Source organism: Juglans microcarpa x Juglans regia, chromosome 4D (assembly GCF_004785595.1).
Source record: "Juglans microcarpa x Juglans regia isolate MS1-56 chromosome 4D, Jm3101_v1.0, whole genome shotgun sequence".
Classification (NCBI taxonomy): Eukaryota; Viridiplantae; Streptophyta; class Magnoliopsida; order Fagales; family Juglandaceae; genus Juglans; species Juglans microcarpa x Juglans regia.
This window is the reverse complement of record NC_054600.1, coordinates 15,107,231-15,130,837: the sequence shown is the minus strand read 5'-3', so window position 1 is coordinate 15,130,837 and position 23,607 is coordinate 15,107,231. Positions and strand designations below refer to the sequence as shown.

The 23,607-nt window shown below is 34.7% G+C and overlaps 2 protein-coding genes and 1 pseudogene across 2 annotated transcripts; 1 reads left to right on the top strand and 2 right to left on the bottom strand.

Moving 5' to 3' along the window:
* Nucleotides 1–1,067: 1,067 nt before the first annotated feature.
* On the bottom strand, nt 1,068–12,196 carry LOC121260152 (annotated as a pseudogene).
* Nucleotides 12,197–12,584: 388 nt separating this feature from the next.
* Nucleotides 12,585–15,923, bottom strand: LOC121260872 (probable glycosyltransferase At5g20260). Its single transcript, XM_041162927.1, has 4 exons — nt 15,519–15,923; nt 15,189–15,343; nt 14,029–14,383; nt 12,585–13,356 (listed from the first exon to the last, which is right to left on the bottom strand). The coding sequence occupies exons 1-4, from the start codon at nt 15,810–15,812 to the stop codon at nt 12,676–12,678; spliced, it is 1,485 nt and encodes a 494-aa protein (XP_041018861.1). The 5' UTR covers nt 15,813–15,923; the 3' UTR covers nt 12,585–12,675.
* A 2,116-nt stretch (nt 15,924–18,039) lies between these two features.
* Nucleotides 18,040–21,895, top strand: LOC121260873 (probable glycosyltransferase At5g20260). Its single transcript, XM_041162928.1, has 6 exons — nt 18,040–18,381; nt 18,492–18,643; nt 19,744–20,092; nt 20,968–21,662; nt 21,715–21,752; nt 21,823–21,895. Exons 1-4 carry the CDS (start codon nt 18,091–18,093, stop codon nt 21,646–21,648), a joined length of 1,473 nt encoding a protein of 490 aa, XP_041018862.1. The 5' UTR covers nt 18,040–18,090; the 3' UTR covers nt 21,649–21,662; nt 21,715–21,752; nt 21,823–21,895.
* Nucleotides 21,896–23,607: the final 1,712 nt, after the last annotated feature.

Sequence of the window (23,607 nt, the reverse complement as noted above, 5' to 3'; positions counted from 1 at the left end):
AAACCTTTGTGGGAATAGATTCTCTCTCATTTCACGTAGTAAAATTGCCAACCTCCTCAGACCAAAGTCTACCAAATTGAAGCTGAAACATGTCGTATTTTCTCACATTTGTTGGCCACATCTCGTAATTGATGCTTGTGGATTGGGTAAATTAGGGCTTGGGGAGAGAATTTTACAATGATCTCTGCCAAGAGTTCCAAGTTTTCCTGAGAATTTCACAAATCATCCTCATCGGCATCCACCAATTGGAGGGACTCCCACGACTTGTGTCCACAACGTTCAACCCAAGAAACATCAATGGAGCTTCTAACTTCACTGACGTCGTGGATTGTATTTACCATGGTTGGACCCCGAGCTCCTACGAAGACCGAACATGGCGTCGCATCACTACGTCCCTCCATGGATTCCAGCCTGAGACACTTTACAAGGATTGAGCAAAGGGGTTTGCACTGTTCTCGATCGGAGTTGTCCATGGACTCGTCTATGGCGTCACCACTCTTGCAAGTCCTCTCTCTCACACTCTGAATAGTTTATGTAAGGGTTAGTTCTCTGTTTTTCGTTTCAATAATCTTCATGTATGGGTTTTAGTTGCTTTTAATTTGGAATTACAGATAGGACTCATATGCATGGTTTAGATTTTGGTCCAAAATGAAAGAGAAAAACAAAAACAACCAATGGTGGGAAGAGCACACAGATAAATAAACTTTGTTCCCCAACTCAAACACGGAAGGAGCAACAAAGTAAGATAAGCGATTGAGATCGATCTTGAGATTAGAAAACCAAGAGCAACAACACAATCTTACAGTTCAACTACAATAGCAAAAGAAAATAATTTCTTCTAATCCTACCCATGTATTCTCGCTGTTTAGCATCTCCCATTGTTATAGCACTTGCCACCAGTCTTGTAGAAAAGAATAGATGATGTAGGCCAAAATAAACTCTCATAAACTTCATATCATATTTTTATCTCTTATTACATATAGATTAAAGGAAAGATAGTAACTGCAGTATAAACACCATTCTAGTGCATAGAAGAATAATAATGTGTTGACATACAACTATTATGCTCAGGCTGAAAATCTTGCTCTAACTTCTGCTACAATAGCATGAATGAACTCTTCAGTATTCAAATAGTGATCCCTATTGGCCCTGCACGATGTGTAATGGTATATCACCACCATGGAATAGAAATCATCATAAATAGAATATTGACCTCCTCTACACACACTTACTTAGGACCATGGATAAGAATAGCCAGATCCTTGGTCATCTTCCTAGATTCCACAGATCCAACACAAGCAGCTTCTAGTTTTTCAGTGAAATCCAATAGTCTAGAATTCCCATCCAGCTTTGCCCTGTCAACCAAAACATTGTTAGATCCTTGTACAACAAATGTTTACTCTACATAAGTAATTAATACTCATCCTTTCTTTTCCCCTTGTGAAACTTACAATCTGCATAATAGTTGAAGTATCTATTGCAGAACCCAAGTCTGCAGATCAACAAAACCATATCATATACCTGTGTGCAAGCTCTCACGACCTAGCAAATATTGAGGCAATAATGTGTGTCTTGGTTTCACCTCCTTTCTGGTGAACCCTATAGTGCTGTGTAATAGTACCATGGGCAGCTTCTGCTTCTATGGTCTTTCAATCTGGACACACTTGAAACTAATTAATATTACTGGTAAGTCAAAACTACACACATAAGGAAGAGAAAAAGGTATAGAGAGATAGAGACAGATGCCATCATCTCATTTTGTTTTCATCCCAATGGCTATTCTAGTGTATTACAACATTCTAGTACTTTTGTGTCCCTAATCATTATGACCATACTCTCCCAACTCTGCCTCGCAATATATATGTATCGAGTGTTAGATCATTTGTTAAAAACATGTATTAATTGCTTGTACTTGATGGTTTTCTCATCTTTCAAGTCTTAAAGGTACAACAGAGGATCCAATCTCTCCAGGCAAGGAGCACTACTCCAGAATGGAGATTGTCTCAGTGAATCAGCATTAGTACTATAACATGTGTTTACTGCAATAATGTGTCTTTTACTCCCAAAGTTATCATCCGTGCTGTTGGCACGTGGGATTTGTAATTCCCTCCTGTACTTGGGTTCTATTTGTAAACATACTTGTATTTTGATGGCCTATGTTGACTGGTTAACCTACTGGACAGAATTATAAATTGCAATATTAATTATGTATATATATATATATAATAGTTGTTGGTAATCTCAATTTTTGGTTGGATTAGTTTGATATATGTTGTTAGTTACATTTGTTGATGAATTATTGTGTTGAAAGAGGTTCAATACAGGCCTGTTTGTGGGATAACTGTACGAAGTGTTGATTTTGGTTGGATTAATTGTTTTTGGGATCTGATTGGTAGGAAATCGATTTTTTTCCTAGTAGTAGACACTGGTGAGAACAAACTTCTTAAAAAGAGTTGAATTGGTCACAAATCATCTTTTCTCACCATCGTATTTCCTATGACTAATATTCCTAGGAAATGTATCTTTTTGGACAGATGATTTTGATGGAAACTATTTAACCAAACTGGGAGAAAAAACAATTTACACTGAAAATTGTCATGACAAAACCTCTTTTTCCATGAATTAATCCCCGTGGGAAAAAGTGGATCACTTTTGTTACAAATGAGTTTCACCGAAAATAACTATTTACAATCAATCAAGTTGGTAGAAAATGCTCTTTTCCAACCAATTGATTGTAGTGGAAATTGTAATTTCCACCATAAGTTATCTTCCAGATTATTTTTTTCCCATAGACAAATTGGTGGGTAAAACGCAAAAGACTCATCTTTTGCCACAAACGCAATTTGTGGATATAGTAGTGTTGCCATGAAATTATTTCATGGATAACGACATTATTACCGACTATGAGGTTATGTTAGTGAACTTATTTGCCACGAAACTAAAATGCTTTATCCGCCGTTCATGTCATGGCAAAAATATAGCTTTCCCCATGAACTCAAAATTTGGTGGAAAAAGTAGTGTTCTCCACCGGTTATATGACACGAGTATCCCACGGACCATATTGGTGGGAAAAGATAATTTTCCACTAAATCTATACTTTTTCTTACCACAGTCCCTCTTGGAAAAAAGTGAGATTTCTTGTAGTGAGAGTACGTACAGCTTTTTCGTTTGAGTGATAGATATGAGTCCTGCTAGCATGCCACTCAGTTTTAACCGTTGGCCGTGTCCGCTAGCACAAACCTATTTTTTTATTTTTTTAATCTTTTTTTTAACATTTTTTAAATATTTTTAAAAAATAAAAAAAAAATACCAATACACTAAAAATCATTTTCTTAATCATTAAGTAAAAAAAAAAATTTAAATACATGAACGATCAAAATGAGAAGCAAACTTATGCGGCATACTAGCATGAAGCCAGGGAGGCGAGTATAGGGCAGCTATAGGTTCAAACCCGAGGACCGAGAGTGGTAAGTTTACAGACCCTTGAGATGCGACGGTCGGTGTTGTCCTAGGACAAAATGAGTTGGATAAATAGATCTAATTCAACAATTAGTTCCAGGTCGGCTATGCCGCCTGACATTGTTAATGAGGAAGAATGTGCTTTTGAAGCAACAGAGTTACCTATGCTGGGATCATGGAAGATTCCAAAACTTGATGTTAGCACAATCTATCGAACTAATTGGTTTGAAAGATCTTTACACACACAATTTTGCGTGCGTACTGTTGAACAAACGTATGCTATTTCCAAAACTCAAAAAAAATGTTATCTCTTCCCAAAAGAATAGATGACAAAATTCTTGCAGAAAGGTTTTAGATATATTCATATTGGATCTGTCCAAATTGCTGCCAAACCTTTAACAAGGAGAGGCATCAATACATCCGTATTGTTCTGTTTAAGAGATTTCAGATTCAATAATTTTGAAACAAGTATTCTCGGAATGATCCAATCCTCTCTAACGGATGGACCAGTCCATTTTAATTGTTATCTAGATTTAACTCTTGCTATTGATGATGAACATATTTCAAAATGTCTGACTTTAAACATTTTAACTTCTGGATATGATATGCTTAAGGGTAACAAACCCCTTACTTTGATTTACAGGATTTATTATCGTCTTTTAAAAACGAGTTTAAATCCAAAGGCTATTGCAAAACCCATCCAGGGAAAAACTCTTCTGATCCAGAGTTCAACCCCAAATGCAGATGTTTCAACTCCAAAAATGATTTTTTGGAAAGATATTATTCTTCCCAAAGAATGGATTTTGGAAGAAGAGACTCCTCCTATTCCTATAAACCTTGTTGACAGTTACCCAAGTAACATTCAACAGTATTTGAATGGAACCATTAAAATTAGTTTTGATCAGATTAGATCTCCAGGGCTAAGAAGAAATTCTTATGCTGGATCTAGTTCTTCTTTTGCAGGGTCAGAAATTTCAGTAAGAAGAGACTAACATCTCAAACAATTTCTGGAAGATTCTGTTAAAACAGCCCAACCTGTTAATCCTGTTTTAAAATTGAAAGGACTTTCTACGTTTTCTCAAGTTACTTCTACCTTTTATTCTAGACAGGATGTTGGATCCTCTAAAAACCAGCCTATTCATAATGAAGCCGATAAAGAAGATGACTCATCTTTATCACCTACAGCTTCAGATATGGTAACTCCTATTGCACCATAAGTTCATCACAGTTTAACTGTGTTGAATAAACCATTTGCATTTGATCTTGTTTATCTTTTTGAAGAATACAAACTTTCAAAAAATAGTGTTAGGCGAAAAGCCTATCATGCAAAGTATTCTGAGAAAGAAAAACAACGTGTTAAACGGAAATGGAAAGAAGAGATGAATAAGCAGCAAAAGCATATTCTTTTCTTTGATTTTGTTGAAAATATTTATGTTTCTAACAACACTTTGAATGTTGTTAAAACTGATTTTGTCAAGGAAGAAGGCAAAATGGTAGTCCAGTCTAGCCATCCGCCTTTGGAGACTGTTCTCATCATCCACAAAGGGGTTGAGATATTTGCTTCACCTTTCAAAATCTCGGAAACTATTTCCAGAGATTCTGAGAATGACAAGATTCTCAAAGAAACAAAAAAGGTTATTTCTCAAAATAACTTTGTGAATCTTGCTCTTCATATGATCGGACAACAGTTAGATCTGATTAAAGAAAAAGTTGAAAAACCTGATCCTATTCCTTTGGTTTTGACTACAGATCAACCAAAGAAAATAATTGAAAAACCTTTGATTATCTTACCTGAAAGTCGAGCCAAAATTGATTTTAAAAATCCACAGGCAAAGACTTTAGATAAGATTGATCAAATGCTTAATGATCTAAAAAGAGAACAGTCTTCTACTAGTGCTTTGACTAACAAAGAAATAGAAGAAGAAGTTCTTGTTAAAACTACAGATGAGTCTTCTAACGATCACTCTATTGAAGAAAAGGATCTTGATTTACTTGAAAAGAATTTTTAAGATATTGTTTCAAAACCTGAAATTGCCAGATTCTCTTCAAAATAACCCAAACCAATGAGTCTGATGAAGAACTGGTATTCCAGGCCTACTCCTCCTGATTTACAATTTGAAGAAAATTTTTTTCAAAGTCAATCTTCTTACTCTGCCGACAAGGTCTACGAGTGGAATCTTGATGGTTTCTCCGAACAAGAAATCATGAATACCATGAGTAAAATGTCTCTTGTGGCAAATGCTTATGTAAATAACGATATTAGGCAACCTGATATTGTTAAGATTTTAACACAAGGTTTTTCCGGTATTTTAAGAAATTGGTGGGATAAACACCTAACCAGAGATGCCAAGGAAACCATTCAGAACGTTGTCAAGTGTAATGATGAAGGGTTACCTATTTTTGATGAATCCATTGGATTTGCCCAATCTGATGAAGTTAATACTTTGATTTATACAATTTTAAAACATTTTATTGGCACACCATCTGATATAACTAGCCGCATCAGCGACCAGTTAAATAATCTTAGATGCCAGCAGATGTCTGATTATAGATGGTACCAAGATGTTTTCATTTTCAAAGTAATGCTTCGGGATGATAGCCAGAAGCCTTACTGGAATGAGAAATTTATTGATGGTTTACCTCGACTATTTGCTTACAAAGTGAAGGATAAACTTACTATTACTGGATCTCTTAATTACGACGCATACACCTATAGTGATATTTGTGCAGTAATCAAGAAACTTGGTATTAGTATGTATAATGATCAAAGGATGCTCCGAGAGCAGATGAGAAATAGCAAGAAAGTCAAATATAAAATGGGAACATTTTGTGAACAATTTGGACTTCCTGCTATAGCTCCCTCTAAAATGAAGCACAAGTTTTTTAAACCTCATGGCGGTATCAGGAGAAAACCCCGTGATGAATTTTATAAGAAAACTTATAAAAAACCATTTTCTAAGCCATTTTCTAATAAAAAGAAATCTAAGAATTTTTCTCAAGGAAAATGTTTTATTTGTGGCAATCCAGGACATTTCGCTGATAAATGCCTCCAGAAAGCCAAAAAAGATAAAAAATTAAAAAAGAAACTTAATCAGTTGAATATTGATAACAATGATAAAGAAGAACTATTTCAACTCCTAGAAATAGCTTCGTCTTCATCATCTGATATCCTTGAGTTCAGTTCTAGTGATTCAGAATATCACTCAGAAACTGAATCTCTAGATTCCACTGGTCCTAAACTAGGTTACAATTGTAATGATACTTGTTGCCAGACAAAGGGTAAGACAATCCATGTCTTGTCTAAATCTGAAGAACAAGAAAACCTATTGCTAACCTTGATTTTTCAAATAACAAATCCTGAACTTAAGGAAGAATATCTTCTTAAGTTAAGAAAAGTTATGGCTCGCCAAGAACCAGAACCCTCTAAGCAAAGGATTAGTTTTCAAGAAACCTTGGAGAGATTTCAAAAGAAAAAACCCAAGAAAATTTCTACAAATGATTTACAACACGAAATAAATCTTGTTAAAAAGGAAATCGTTGAACTCAGATCTGAGGTTAACAACCTTAAGTCTGAAAATTAGATTTTAAAATAAGAATTTTTAGTGTTTAAAATCGACAAACAACTTGATCAGGATATTCCTTCTGACAATGAGCAAACAAATGATTCTAGTTCAAGCTAACATGAGTTAGCTGCTGATAACCAGATTTGTTTAATCCATTATACCATTCCTCCAAAATGGTTTTCAAGGGTTACCATTGTGGTCGCCCATGATTTTCAATTTTCTGTTGTTGCTATAATTAATTCCGGATCAGACCTGAATTGTATTCAGGAAGGACTCATTCCTAGTAAATATTTTGAAAAATCTTTTGAGAAATTATTTTCTGCAAATGGATCTCAGATGAAAATTACTTATGAGCTTAACAATGCTCATGTTTGTCAAAACAATATTTGCTTTAAAATTCCTTCTATTTTAGTCAAAAACATGTCTGACAAAGTGATTTTAGGCATTCCATTTATTTCTGCTTTATATCCTTTTTTGACTGAAAAAGATGGTATTACTACCGACCCTTTTGGTCAAAAGGTCAAATTTAAATTCGCATCTTGTCAAGAGATCGATCAAGATAAAGGTTTGAAATCTTTGCTTTTTACAAAACAAAAGCATCTGAATTTCCTCCAACAGGAAATAAGGTACAAAAAGATTTCTGAACAATTATCTTCGCCAATTTTACTTTCAAAAATTGACAATTTTAACAAGCGTCTTGTTTTTTATGTTTGTTCTGATTTACAGAATGCTTTTTGGCATAGGAAGAAACACATCGTTTCTCTTCCCTATATCAAAAATTTTGATGAAAACACTATCCCCACTAAAGCCAGATCAATTCAAATGAATAGTCAGACTTTAGAATTCTGCAAAAAGGAAATTACAGACCTGATGAAAAAAGGCATAATTAAGGATAGTAAGTCCCCTTGGTCTTGTCCAGCCTTTTATATCCAAAAAAACGCTGAACTAGAAAGAGGCACTCATCGTCTAGTCATTAATTACAAACCTTTGAACAAAGTCTTGCAGTGGATTAGATACTATATTCCCAACAAAAATGACTTAATTCATAGGTTGAGTGATGTTGTAGTCTTTTCTAAATTTGACTTCAAATTTGATTTTTGGCAAATCCAGATAGCCAAGTCAGACCGGTATAAGATAGCTTTTGTAACCCCCTTTGGTCATTTCGAATAGAATGTGATGTCATTCGGTCTCAAAAATGCCCCTAGTGAGTTCCAACATATCAAGAACGACGTCTTCAACTCATTCTCTGCTTTTACCATCGTCTACATAGATGATGTCTTTGTTTTTTCTAAATCTATTGATGAACACTGGAAACATTTGAATTCGTTTCTAGACATCATTAGAATCAATGGTCTTGTCATTTCTGCCAAGAAGATCAAATTGTTTCAAACCAATATCAGATTCCTTGGTTATGATATTTCTGAAGGGAAAATCAGGCCTATCCAAAGAGCCATTGATTTTGCCGACAAATTTTCTGATGTCATTCTTGACAAAAAATAATTACAGAGATTCTTAGGGTCTATTAACTATGTTGCTGATTTCTACAAGGATATGAGGAAACAATGTCATCCTTTGTTCAAACAACTTCTTTCTAATCCTCCTCCTTGGACAGAAATTCATACTAAAATAGTGAGGAAAATCAAAATACATGTCAAGACTCTTCCGTGCCTTGGTATCCCCACTTCTGATTCATTTAAAATTGTTGAAACAGATGCCTCAAACATTGGTTATGGTGGCATTCTGAAACAATCTGTTTCACCAGGTTCTTCTGAACAAATTGTTTGTTTCCATTCTGGAACCTGAAATCCTGCACAAGAAAAATATAGTACTATTAAACAAGAAATTTTATCTATAGTACTATGTATTTCTAAATTTCAATCTGATTTGTTAAACAAGAAGTTTTTACTTCATATTGATTGCATGAGTGCTAAATTTGTTTTAGAACAAGATGTTGAAAACATTGCATCAAAACATATTTTTGCACGATGACAAGGTATTTTATGTGTTTTTGATTTTGATATTGAATATATCAAAGGCACTGATAATTCTATCGCTGATTTTCTTACTAGAGAATTCTTGCAGACATCCAATCATGAGCGTAAGCAAGAAGAAAGGAAAAGAGAAACAGAGAGTAAACCCCCACCTCCAATATCCAGTATAAAACTCATCAAGAATGAGTCTGGATCCACCACTGTGCCCAGTGCCTCATCAACAGCACTGGATATTGCCAATAGGTTCACACCTATTGGTAAAATTGTGCAACCGGCGACCTTTGCGTCTACGGTTTCTACACCTTTTGATCCATATGCGAAAGCAGTGGCATCAAAAGGTCCTACTTTGATTACTCCTCAGTTTTTTCTCCCAAAAGGAAAATCTGAATACATGAAGAAGCCATTTATAACCCATCTGTTTCACATAGAACATAACCGTTCTAACCTAACAGATCTGTTCAAAATAGCCTCTTCCTATTTTTCCTCTAATTTCCACTGGATACCTGAAGATTCCTTAAAAAATCTCCAGTATTATTCTAGTATTTTAATTTTCACCAACTCTCTTACCATAAAACTCATTTATGATAAGAATTATTCCACCAAATTAATCTATCACAGTGCTTATATCCTCTGAGTCATAACAAAGGCCGAATGAGGATAAAACCCATGGACTCCCAAAAGACTCTCAGACTTTGCACTAAGTCATAATTATTTTGATTATATAACTGCCTGGAGACGCTTCATGTTCTTTCAGATACCTGATATGAGTCATTCATGATTCATCAATTTTGATACAAGATTCAAAGGAACTTTCCCTTACTGGTTTCTCCAATGGTGGGACCAATTCGGACTAATTCTACAGAATCTCCCTGAGCAGCTCGCAGAGCTTTTACATTCTATCAACAAGTTGCTGGAATAAAACTGAACCGGCATTCACAGATGTTTCCTTATGAACTCCATTTTTGCAAGAGCTACAAACTACAATAGATCTTTAAATAGACTTATGAGAAAAATACTGATATAATTGACCGAGCTTATTTCACAAAATGGTAGGATAGGTTTGGATATACTGAAAAAGTGATCAACCAGATGATTAAAGATTTCCCTCAAGTCGCTCCTGATTTGCAAGACAAGAATGAATTTCCAGCAATCAAATCTGGTTCATCTGTTCCCGAATACCCCTTAGTAATTCGGGCCCCTAATTCACCAACTGCTTCATCAAGAGGAAAAGCCGCCAGCTCATCCTCAAAGAAATCATCTAAGTCTGCTAAAGATAATATCCTCAACAGAGTTGGTAAAAAAGATTTAATAAAATTGTTGGAGCAACAACTGTCTAAGTCTACGAGCGATAATTCTGAAAACGATGAAAATTCAGAAGCATCCTCAGAGGCTTCATACAGTAATATATTTGGTCATGATTCAAAAAGCATTCCAAATCTGGAAGATGATTGACTATTACTTGAGTTCAAAGAAGACCGGCCATAGTCCTCTTTGAGATATTTGTCACTTTGTGCCTAAAGCAGCCGCCCATAGAGACAGCTGGAAGACACAGAGACGACCGAGTGCTATTTTGTCACCTTGTGCCCAAAGCAGCTGACAGCTGGAAAGACACAATGATGATATCCTGAGCCCCGTGCCTAAACAGTTCTTACTGTTCACTCAAGGATTGATTTACTGTTTTACTTTAATGATTGTAAACAGGAACTTCTTATGCTATAAAAGGATAACCTTACTTTGAGCTAAGGCAGAACTCAAACCAGAACTCACTCGAGAGAAAACTTCTAATCCTCTCTACCCTGTTCTTGAGTCTCTTTATTTTCCTTGATTTCTGTAAGTGCAAATCTGCACTACCTTACACCTGTAATTACTTTAAACTTGTTAATTTTAATAAAGCTTATATGTTTATTACAATTGATTTTGCATATTCATACATGCATATGGCCGGTTTAACCGCCTGTTTATTTTGTGCTTGCATAATTTAATTATTATGCAATTTAATCTTCCATTCCCTTCATTCTCTTCTTCTTCAATCAGCTTCGACTTTTTCTTCTTTCCGCTGTTGGGTAGGACGAAGTCGGGATAGATGTATTTGGTTCTTGAAAGTTAATGAAAGATTTCAATTTTGTTATCTCTTTACAAGATAGGTTTTTCTCTATATTTCTCGAAATGAATAGTAGATATTCCATACAAAATATAAGATATATGTTAATCAAAATGATTATATTTACTAATGAAGTGAGCTAGTAAAAAACTAGTATTATATAGCAAATTAAATAGATACTATCTTTCTCAATTGCATTAATGCAGATGATCGGCCGGAATATAGGCCTGCTACCCGCATGGTGCGGGGCAGGGGGTGCCCTTCCCTGCACCCCGCCCCGCACCATGCGGGGTTGGGGATTTTCCCCCCGCCCCCTGCCCCCGGGTGGCGGGGGCGGGGGAAAAACCCCCATCCGCCCGCCCCCCGCCATTATGCTAAAAAAAAAATTTTTTTGGTCTAAAAATATTTTTTTAGACCAAAATTATAATATATTTTAAATAATAAATTAAAATTTATAAATATAAAAAAATTTAAACTCATTAGAGTTAGATTTTGGATTGATTTGGCCTCCTAGGCCAATCTTTATATAGGAGGCCAAGGCAATACAATAGTCATCCTTAAGCAATGTGGGACAAAACAATCCAATGACTTGAATATAATTTTAAGTCTTTTATAAATTGTGTATATCTATATACAATATATTTATTTAATATATATAAATAAATTTTTTTTTTTTAATGTGAGGCGGGGGCGGGGCCCCGCTGGGGTCATCCCGCCCCCTGCCCCCGTTATACCCTCTCTATGCGGGGCGGGGGACCCCGCCCCCGCATGGGCGGAGGGGATAGCCCGCCCGCCCGTGCGGGGGGGGGGGGCGGAAGCCGGGCGGGGCAGCGGGGGCGGGGTGGAAGCCGGGCGGGGCAGCGGGGGCGGGGCCCCGCTGCCCACCCCTACCGGAATATGTATCTAGGTTATCTCAATAGTTGCAATTATTCTAGCAATTTAAAAAATCTCAACCATTTATATAAAACAAATGACGCAAGACTGGCATAAATGGCGCAGTTGAAGACTAGAGCACGGTGGGGTTGATTTATCAAGACATCAAGAAACTATTAGGCACTTACCTTTCTTGGTCTGTTTGCCATGTTCCTAGACAAGCCAACACAATGGCACATTGTTTGGCAAAAAGTTCTCTAGATTTATTTGAGGACTCAATTCATGTAGATGATTATCCTCAATGTATTCACGTTTACCTTACTTGAGGTTTTAATATGAAGTAGCTTTTCTCTCAAAAAAAAAAAAAAATGATGCTATATACGTACCTATGTAACATATACGATGAAATTGTTTAAACAAGTAAATGTCTTGTTTATTTTCACAACTATTTTCATCTCATCTTATCTAATCATTACAATTTTTTCAAATTTTCACACAAAATAAAATAAACAATTTAACTTTTTCAAATATTAAAAAAAAAGAATAATATTAAAAAAATATATTGTAACAATATTTTAATATTCAACTTTCAACTTTTTTCTTAACTCATCTCATCTGTAAAAACAAACGAGGCGTTGTTGTTTTAAATCATAGTATATATATATACGGTATTACATGGAGATTATAATCAATAAACATGCTCTGTTAGCATAATGTTAAGCCTTCTAAGCCACACGGAGTGCAGCACCATATGAATGACATCAAATGGCTTAGAAGGTCGGTTCAGCTCAAAATGCCTTGCAACTTGTGTCACCCTCTTCTGCAATGTCAAGTACTTTCTTTGGGAAATTCCTTTCAGAATGCTCTTGATTTCAGGTATTCTTTTTGGAGGAACAAACACTGCAAACTTGCTCCAATCAAGGACATCACTAAAGGGTAATGTATAGTAATCGGAAATAATCACCGGGACACATTCCTGATACATTGCCTCGACCACTCTAGGGCTGGCCACTTCTGACCCACTTGGGCACAGGCAATACTTGCTTTGTCCCATCAATTTGTGGTAATTTTTCATTTTAGGAAGGTTCTCATAGACTTGAACTTCACCATCTTTCTCCTTCCAATGCTGGAACAATATATCCCTTATGTCACCATGGGCTGCACCGGCGAAGAAAGCGAGGATTGTGCGTTCGCTCGGGGCCAAGCCATAGCGGGGTGGACCGAGGTTGTATAGAGGGTGACCTTTCAAGTTAAATTCCGGTAATGAGACGTCTCTCCTGGGTTTGAATCCTTCTGATGTGTTAGCATTGCATAACACTCTTATGAAATTCTTGTACAACTTGGGGTCGTGTCTGTCAATCAATGGTGCCTAAAAATAAATCAAGTAGACATCATAGGTCAGTAAACGAACTTTCATTTTCCAGAAGTACTGCATTAGAGTATTCAGAATATAAGGGATTCAATTCCCGGACATTCTTCATGAGAAAGAGAGACAAATCATGTTATCGAGATGCAAGGTTGCTAACAGTTACTGAATAGAATTTGGTACTGATATTTAGCATCAATTAAATGAGGTAAGCCCAAGCTATCCATTAGAATAGAATGGAGAAAGACCCCCTCAAGTTTTAACATTGCAAAATTTGAGTGACTAAGCAGAGAGTGGAACGCCTCAACGGAAGGTTAAAACCACATAACCTATACTCTAAAAGGAATAGTCAATGATACAATTGAAGCCCTATTGAAGCCTTATAAAGAATAAGAACTTCTTCTTCTCAAGTAATGTATGATCTCATACACCACCTACCTTTATCCTTATCATATGAGATGTCACAAAGAGACTTGCGAAATGGCCTACACTTTTAACTTATATATAATTCCGGTATCTATCTCTCCATACTTGGAGCTCATCTAATTGGAGCTGATCTAATGTTGGGAAAAGAACTTGAATCGATTTTTATCTGAACCAAACAAAACATGCTGGATCCACATGAATTGCCAACCAAGAAAATGCAGGGTTAGAAAGAAATATATAGGCATATACCCAGTCATGGCAAGAGACCATGAAATGGTCCCCTCCACTGCTTCTATTCCAGTAGGGGTATCTATCAGCGACGACATGGACATAATCGGTGAAGATGCGTATCATACGATCAAAAAAGGTGCGGGGCTCAAGCACAGCAAAGCAATCCGTAATTTTGGAAATACTCAGAGGTACAAAAAAAGCATGTGCCTCATCAGCATGATAGGCCAGGAAAGGGCTCTCCCCTCTCTCCATCTCGTCCATGAACTGTCCCCCGATGGAGTAGATGTAACTCAATGGCCCTATGTGTGCCATTGGAAGCTCTCCTTCCCTGTACACCCACACCTTGAATCTCTTCACCATCTCTATGTGACTCCTGCAGTTTAATCCAGAAATGAACAAACATATATCCGTTTATCATGGGAATATTCAGTAAATAATCGAATCTTATATATGGCCAAAACTAGCATAGCATTTGTTATTCGTGACAATCGTGGAAGAGAGAAAGAACAAAACACACATGGGGCATGCTTGCTAGTTGGAATGTGGACCATTTAAAAGAGATTGGCTTTGTTGCGAAGGAAAGCCACTGCCTTAGATTTTTTTCTCTTTTTTTTAACATGGAATACTCCAAACCTTGGGGTTTTTCAGTACTTCCGCCACAGGCAAATAGATAGATGGAATGCAGACAAAATAAATGAGATGGAATATATATAGATGAAAATGGTATGGAATGCCGAAAGACAATATTGAGAAATAATCTCACATTACTTATAGACAAGGTCTTAAGCATGTTTATAAAGATTGAGTAATCATCTCTTATAGAACCGATTTTATAAGATGAGTTAAGTCCATGAATTTTTTCACAGTATCAAAGCCTGCTACAGGACGAATGGGGGTCCACACTACTTATCTCGTGACAAGGACCAGAAAAAATACTGGTCTGCATGTGAGGGAGGGTATTGAAAAATAATCAAATATTATCTGTAGACAACATCTTGGACATGTTTATAAAAAATGATAAATTCTCTCTTATTAAACCAATTTTATATGATGAGTTAGACATGCATGAATTTCTTCATAAAGAAGGGCAAACACATGAATACAATATCTAGATCAAAAGATTAAAAAAAAAAAAAAATAGAAAACTATTTACTATATCCCAGAAGTCAGAGCTTAACTGATGAAAGGCATAGGCGTTTCTGTAAACGGGTCCTGTGGGAACGTAAATTTCCTCCTTATCAGATGTATAATTCTGCGTAAGAATCGCTTTACGAATAGCTGCTCTTGCTCTACCCAAATCTTGCTCAATCCCCTCCGTAGGACTGCTCTTCTCCTGCAGTGTACCCCAGAAACAAAACGAAAGCAAGAAGGAAAAAAGAAAGCAAACAAAAAATAAAATAAAACCCATAACTACCAACAAATGAGAAACTAAAAAGGAAAAAAAAAAAAAAAAAAAAACCAAGAGAAAAGAAGCTATTTTTCTACCAAATTCTTCAAGTATTGCTCACCGTGATATGTCTGGCAATGCTATTAGTTGGTTTAGAGGTTAAAGAAGTTGAGGGTGGTGCATCCATCGAAGGCTCTGGCACGAGCGGAGCAGTTGCAAATGAGAGTGGCACTGGTGCGTTTCTGCTGTTGCTTTGTATGGGGGACTTGGGAGGTGAAGGAGGGGTACTGGAAGAAGAGAGATGGTGGGGAAGTGTGTTTTGGCGCACGGGAGAGATGAAAATGAGAATGAGGAGGAGGAGAAGGAGACGGCTAGGAATTAGAGTAAATGGAGAGCGAAAACTGAAGGTTGCCATGGCCTGTGTTATTGCCCGCGTCGTTTACTCGAGAAGCTCAGTACCGTTAGTAAAATTGAGGAGATTGGGAGGCAACTAGCTACCACTTGAAGCTGGAAACTAGCTATCCACTTGAGAGGAGTATAGGACTCAGGAGTGGTAAGCCAATATATATATATATATATATATATATATATATATGAAAAATGATTAATTTGTACAAATTTTAAATAAACAAAATGCATACAAACCTTTGTAAAAAACTATGCGGTTTTGGAAAAAAATGAGTTGTCTCATTGTATAACATGCTATATTATAAATTAATTTAAGTTATAATATAGCTTATAATTTAAATTAATTTAAATTACTATTATTACTTAACATGCTATGTTATAAATTAAAGATGCTACATTACTCTTATAACATGTTATAAGACTAATTATTAATTACTTTTAAAATATAAGATAAATAATAGTCTAGATATCATCTTTAATTTATAACATGCTATATTAATTAAAATTGATTTTTAAATTGTGTGTTACATATTAAAGTAATTTTTAATCTTAAATAAGCTAAAAAGTACGTTTGAAGAAAATCATCATTTGTACTTTTGATGATTTTCCTCAAATGTGATTTTCCGAACAGTCCAAAATGCCTTTCAAATTTTAAAATACCTGTCAATAGACAAAACTACCAATACAACTTTCAGATAACTATAACTTTTAAATTTTTAAGGATATAGTCATAATTTTTAAAAAATAAATGATCATCATTTCTACCTCATAAAACACTTTTTTAATTTATTTTCAAACAAATGTAACGTGTTTAAAGAAATATATGATTACCAAATAATAAATAACTTTTTAATAGTATAACTTATTACGTAATTAAGCTATAAGTTATAAGTCTTAAAGCTATAAGTTATTTTTTCCATCACAATCCTAAATGTATACTAAGTTTAGTATAAAACTTAGTTAGATAATTAGTATAGAAGTAAATTAGCAGTAAATGATTTAGTTTTAATTTTTAATTTTTGGAAAAACTAAAATTACAAAGCCCACAACAGATTCTTTTTTAAAAATAGGTTAAATATGAAACTAAAAAAACTCAAAACAATACTCAATCCAACTCCATTCCGACTATGTCGGTGCTCACCCCTAATGCTCACCAATTTTCAAGTATGACTCTTGAGGACTAGAGTTTCTCGTAATGGGGTAGGATTGTTATAAACCTAAATTAGGGAATAAATAATAGAATATATATAATGAGATATATTTCATGGTAGTAATGTTTTAATTAGCTTAAATCAAGTAGCATTATTTTCTATCAAGGCGAATAATTGCCATATGTGGTTATTTCTCTTTTAAGATTTTCTCCATATAATAAGATTCCTACGTAATAGTTATGGTAAAAAATAAATAAAAAATAATTTTTGGACGTCTTGGTTATCTCGAAGTAGCCATTCTCTTACTTTTTTCTTAATCCATTAAAAAATGGATTCTAAAACTTCTAATACCACTTTGGTCATACACAATATCTTAGGAAATGCAATTCTGTTACATACAGTTATTTTTACGTACTTATTACATACTATTAATAATATGGTGGAACTCAACAGTTATTTTATATTAAAAATAATTATTAAATTCAGTCATAAATGCATAAGAAGAACTAAAAAATGACTGTATATAACAGAATTGATATTGTCACTTTGACTTGTGGTACTATGATAATATTGTTTATAGAAACGGGTAATTGCTTATATTGTGACTAGATTTATTTTATTAATTGTGATTAATTATTTATTGTACAATAAATAGTGAACTTCGATGCATGGTTTTAACTTTTAGGTGCTACATCACTTCTGCCGACTTTCCCATAAAAAGTTGCCAAATAAATCTTGAGACCATCTAAAACTATTAGTAAGAAGGAAAATGGTGCATCGATGCAGCACGGCAAAAGTTACCGACTCATATTTTATTTTATTTTTTTATATTTTTTATTTAATTATTAAGAAAGCATTTTTAAATAAGTTTGTTAATTTTTTATTTTAAATATTTAAAGGAATTTAAAAAATACTTAAAAAATATAAATAAAAAAATGCATTGATAAGAATAGGGTCACTCTCGACACTAAAATATGAACAAAAAATAATATAATATAAAATAAATAAAAGGAAAAAATAAAGAAAGAAAAATACTAAGAGCAGTGATTCAGGAATCCAGTTGGTCCTCCCCCCTGAAGTGTTGTTAATTGCTATGCTTGGCCATCCCAAAAGGCTTTTGCAGCAGTCCCAGCCATGGCTGGTTTGTCGGTCCCCTCCCCATTTCTGCTAACGCTAGCCCTTCTCCTCCTCTTCCTTCTCATCTACATCTCTCCCTTAAACCAAAACCACCTCACTCTCCATTTTTCTCCATCTAGTACTGCTCCAAATCCGACACTTACCTACCCACAAACCAGCCACAAAACCCCGGCACAAGTTTCAGCCGCACCCTCTCCTGCGGAGGCGGAGTCTTTCCTAGATTCAACACCTTTCTCAACTTCCACCGATAATCCCAGTAGCAATATTCCTCTCAGCCGTAACATCAAGGTGCATATTTTCTTTCGTTTGAAACATTAGTTACTGATCTGTTTGGTTAATTCATCGATGATTTTTCTATTGTTTCCTTCCTTTGGGGTACACTGTGTGTGCGTGTGCAGAAAAGGAGTAAGACGGAGAAGATCGAAGAAGATTTGGCCAGAGCTCGAGCGGCAATCCGCAACGCAATTCGGTTACAGAACTATACTTCTGATAGGGAGGAAACATACATCCCCAGCGGATGCGTTTACAGGAATGCATACGCCTTTCATCAGTTATGTTTCGAGTAAATTCTTTCTGTTAATTTTTCATAAAGGGCTGCTGAAAATCATGTTTTGCATTTCTAGGATGGTTTTAGATTGGTTATAATAAAGTTTTTCAAGTCCATCTTCGACAAATCTACCGACATTTTTTTCCGAGCGGTCTACATTCCGGCGAGCGAAAACGTTTTCCAATCCATTTCTTTGTTCGTTTGCTTGCGGCCGTACGTGCATGCTTTTGTGTCTTTAATTCGGGCGTCCTCCTTTTGGCCATATCTGCACCGCATGATTTTCTCACCGAAATTACGCCCATTTCATCTTTCGTCGTAATCTTGCTGTACCGAAAATTTCCTTTCCTTGTTACGGAAGAAATCGGCGCATTATTTAACAAATGTAAAATTTTATATACCACGCTATTATTTTATTTTTATTTTATTATATAAGATATAACATATTTATTATTATTAGATAATTTTTTATTAAATAATTATTTATCATCTAATATTATTAAATATATCACATCTTATATAATGAGATGTGAGCGTGGATAAAATACTCAATAATCTAAATATAATTAATTATGAGTTGTATAAGAGTCACACTCTTTTAAAAATATAGTAAAATCCTTCGTTAAAAAATTAAATTTTTTTAATATGAGCCTCATATTTACTCACTTGTTTAAAAAAAAATTACAGTGCTTTAGTATTTTATGATTATAAATATCAATTCCCTTTCAATCAATTTCTCTCTTGCTCTCACTTCCTTTCTTTATCATTTTTTTCTCTCTCTTTTTTCGTCCATGTCTTTCTATATCATCCATCTCTCCATCTCTTTCTATACCATTCATCTCTCAATCTCTTCGTCTCTCTTTCTTTAATCCAACAGACGACATCTTGATAAAATATAGAAAGCAAACAAGTTAGTTACTTAAAAATATATATGTAGACAAACAAGTTTGGAATCCTCTGAGCCATTCCCAAGACATTTATTTTGATTTGTCTTTTAAGTAATCAATTAAAGTATTTCTTTGTCATAGTCTGAGTCTATTGCACGGTGACGTTGGGATTTAATAAAAAAATTATAAATTTGCTTTTTTTATTTTTGGGGTTGGCAGCAGCCACATAGAGATGGTGAAGAGATTCAAGGTGTGGGTGTACAGGGAAGGAGAAAAACCGATGGTCCACTGTGGGCCCATGAGTTACATCTACTCCATAGAGGGCCAATTCATCGACGAGATGGAGAGAGGAGAGAGCCCTTTCCTGGCCCCTCGTCCTGACGAGGCTCATGCGTTTTTCCTGCCTATAAGTATAACCAAGATTGTTGATGTCTTTTACAGGCTTGACCCCTGGCACTTTCCTATGCTTCCAATCTTCACCGACTATGTTAATGTTGTTGCAAGCAAATACCCCTACTGGAATAGAAGCAGTGGAGCAGACCATTTTATGATCTCTTGTCATGATTGGGTATTTGCTTATATTGACATTTCATTTGCAATAAATGATTTTTCAAGAGGGCCAGTCACATATATTTCTTTATATTTATTTGAACAATTTTTGTAGGTTAAAGTCGCTTACTTTTGGTCTTGTTTGGAGAATGAGTAGTGAAAGAATATTAGATTTTGAGAAATGAGAGATAAAATGTTAAATAACAATATTTTAAAGTTAAAATATTGTTAAAATATAATTTTTTAATATAATTTTTGTTTTGTAATTTGAAAAAATTGAATTGTTTTTTGTATTTTGTTTGGAAGTTTTAAAAAGTTGTAATGATTAGATAATGATTAGAAGAAAAAGTTGAATATTTGAAATTAAAATGTGTTTTTGTTTGAGTGATCTTTAAAAAATAAATTATGATAAATTTTAATGAGATGAGATGGTTTGTATTCTCAAACGAATAGCTGTTTTGGCCTACATCTCTTTGGATAAAGGTTTCTCTTATAATTTTGAGATTTAAAAAAATTACATAAAATATTATTGTAATATAATTTTGAGATTTCTCTAAACTCAAGAAGTGGAGTACATTGTATTTAATGTTGAGATGCTGATAAGTACTATTTAATATTGTATGATTCACCTAGGGTCTATACAAGGTCTCTCTGATCTCTCTCTCTGAATTATAGAGACTGGAGGTTACAAAACTGAAGATCAATCCATTATATCTCTCTACCCTCTGGATTATTTTTCACAAGCTTTGTTCTTTCTCTGGGTTTAGGAGCTGTGCATAAGAATTAGGCGTTGATGACACTGAGGCTGACTTTGACTCACGTGTTTAGAATGATAATAATCACCTTACTAATTTCTAGCCAGTCAATGAGCTTTTTTTCTCCTTGGTTTTTCAGGCACCAGAGGTCATAAAGGAGGATCGTGAGTACTTTAAGAACTTCATAAGGGTGCTATGCAATGCCAATACGTCTGAAGGATTCATACCAACAAGAGACGTCTCATTGCCGGAATATAATCTGAAAGGTCACCCTTTGTACACCCTCGGCCCACCCCGTCTCGGCCAATCCCCTCGGAACCGCAACATCCTTGCCTTCTTTGCAGGTGCAGCGCATGGAGACATAAGAAGCCTTTTATTTGAGCATTGGGAGCAAAAGGATAATGAGATCCAAGTATATGAAAAGCTTCCCAAGAAAAAAAACTACCACAAATTGTTGGGGGAATCCAAGTTTTGCTTGTGCCCAAGTGGGTCAGAAGTTGCAAGTCCTAGAGTGGTCGAGGCCATGTATCAAGAGTGCGTCCCAGTGATCATTTCTGATTATTACACCTTACCCTTTAGTGATGTTCTTGATTGGAACAAGTTTGCAGTATTCATTCCTCCAAAAAGAATACCCGAGATCAAGACGATTCTGAAAGGAATTTCAGAAAGAAGGTACCTGACATTGCAGAAGAGGGTGAAACAAGTTGCAAGGCATTTCGAGTTGAATAGACCAGCCAAGCCATTTGATGTAATTCATATGGTGCTTCATTCAGTGTGGCTTAGAAGGATGAACATTCGGCTACCACAGAATGACTACTGACCCCCAGTATGTTCCAACTATAGCCAAAAAACAAAGAAACAAAGAAAAGGTACAAGTTTCAACAATTTAGTTAACTGAACAGAAACAATCTTAGTTTTTTATTTTTTATTTTTTAATTTGTATTTGGTTGCCAGGTGCATTCCTTCTATAGGTAGTGACTCATGAGTTATTGTTGTATTAATTTACTTCCTCTGTATTCTTTTTCCATATTTGGGTCTATGAAATATTAATTCATCCAAACAAAATGTACAAAAAAGTAATATAATCTTAGTACTGGACATGAATTTTTCTTAAATAGAATTAGTAAATGTAAGCAATGTGTCTTTTGAAATGTTCTGAAAGATTTTTATTGCATATGGGTTTGTGGAAGAGAATATCTTCACACAGGTGTATCCGCTATTCTCCCAACAACAGCAACCAACGTTAGCCTGCCACATAGAGCCCACATCTTCCCAAGGAGCCACGTCATTACAAGAAACAATAATAGCAAGGAAAAGTTATGAATCATCATGTTTCTGATCCATAGAAAATGAATTTTGACTTATTGAGATTATAACAAATGACTTTCTTAATGGATTTGGAACTTTGAAGTACTCCAGTCACCCTCTCGATTCACCTCTGCTCTAGTATCTCCCTATATCTGGTGGCTATACAACCTTTCACAAATAAAACCCCCAACTAGCTTGATTACCACTATGTTTCCCATTCAATTTTGACCTTAAACTCTATATAATTCAAAGCAGGCTAGCTTGACATCTTACAAGTAGATGGTGTCTTCACCATACAAATTTGAATTAATAAAACCATCCAAGAAATCTGGCAGTGAATGATAAAATCTGGGTTCGATCCTCGTCATCAACTTTACTATCGATAACTTTCGTATGATCGTCCATAATAATTTTATTTCTTTCATCAAGATGATCACAAAGAGGAATACCTTCCTTCATTTTGAGGGTATATAAATGTTCCTTCGATTACTACTCGTTAGTGATAAGAGTTCTTCATGTACAAGATTTCCAAATTATTCAAAATTAGAACGGTAGCTTTTTCTTCGACAGTGTCTTTTAAAAAATTGCAAGAAATATAACAAAATCACAATTTCTTAAAGCTTTGCCATTTTGTTATTGCAATTTTGTACAGAGATTGTACAGAGAAAGTTGAAGGTGTTGCTAGGTAGATGGCCAATCTTAAGCACACTATAGAGGACTCTAGAAGATATGCTAAGAGCGTGTGTACTAGAGATTAGGGAAAGTCGGGTTGGCGATTGACCATTGATTAAGCAAAATGACCAATATGAGTTTCATTTGCTTTTATATTTAGACTATGTAAGTGCTATTGCATTTTTTTTTTTTATAGTAAATACAAATTTTAAGATGCATATCAATTAGAAAAAGTATGATAAATGTAAAGATAATTATAAATTTTTTCAACAGATTTTACAAATGATTATAATTATACTAGAAAAAAATGAAGGAAACACAAAATATAAAATTATTGAACACAACAAATCAAATGTTTAGAACTCATTATATTGAAAGAATAATTCTTCTCATCAGCCACTAATCACTGCACACACTCCACACACTATGAAAAAATGTAGAAAAAGTTGTCAGGTGTAGGGTGTGGGGGTAAATAGTGACTGATGCATAATAAAACCCATATTGAAATCATAATAGGACATGCATTGCTCTACTCATTATAAGACCAATTAGAAATGTACATAATCATAATGATAATATATTTCTTATAAATGAAAAAATAAAATAATATTATTTTTAATTGTTTCATAAAACTACTAGATATAATTGTTATTGGAATGATAAAATGTAAAAATATACTTTTCATTTGAAATTTAAAAAAGTATAATGTTTTTTTTTTCAAATGTAAATAATATTAGTTTAAAAATTGTTATTCAATATGTTTCATTATTACGAGAAATTATATGAAGACAATTATTAT

Coding starts and splice junctions, on each gene's coding strand:
- LOC121260872 (XM_041162927.1), bottom strand. CDS start 15,812: ATGGCAACCTTCAGTTTTCGCTCTCCATTTACTCTAATTCCTAGCCGT. Junction 15,344..15,518: donor GCATTGCCAGACATATCACG/GTGAGCAATACT, acceptor GGTACACTGCAG/GAGAAGAGCAGTCCTACGGA. Junction 13,357..14,028: donor TGGTCTCTTGCCATGACTGG/GTATATGCCTAT, acceptor ATTTATTTTTAG/GCACCATTGATTGACAGACA.
- LOC121260873 (XM_041162928.1), top strand. CDS start 18,091: ATGGCTGGTTTGTCGGTCCCCTCCCCATTTCTGCTAACGCTAGCCCTT. Junction 18,382..18,491: donor CTCTCAGCCGTAACATCAAG/GTGCATATTTTC, acceptor GTGCGTGTGCAG/AAAAGGAGTAAGACGGAGAA. Junction 18,644..19,743: donor AATGCATACGCCTTTCATCA/GTTATGTTTCGA, acceptor TGGGGTTGGCAG/CAGCCACATAGAGATGGTGA.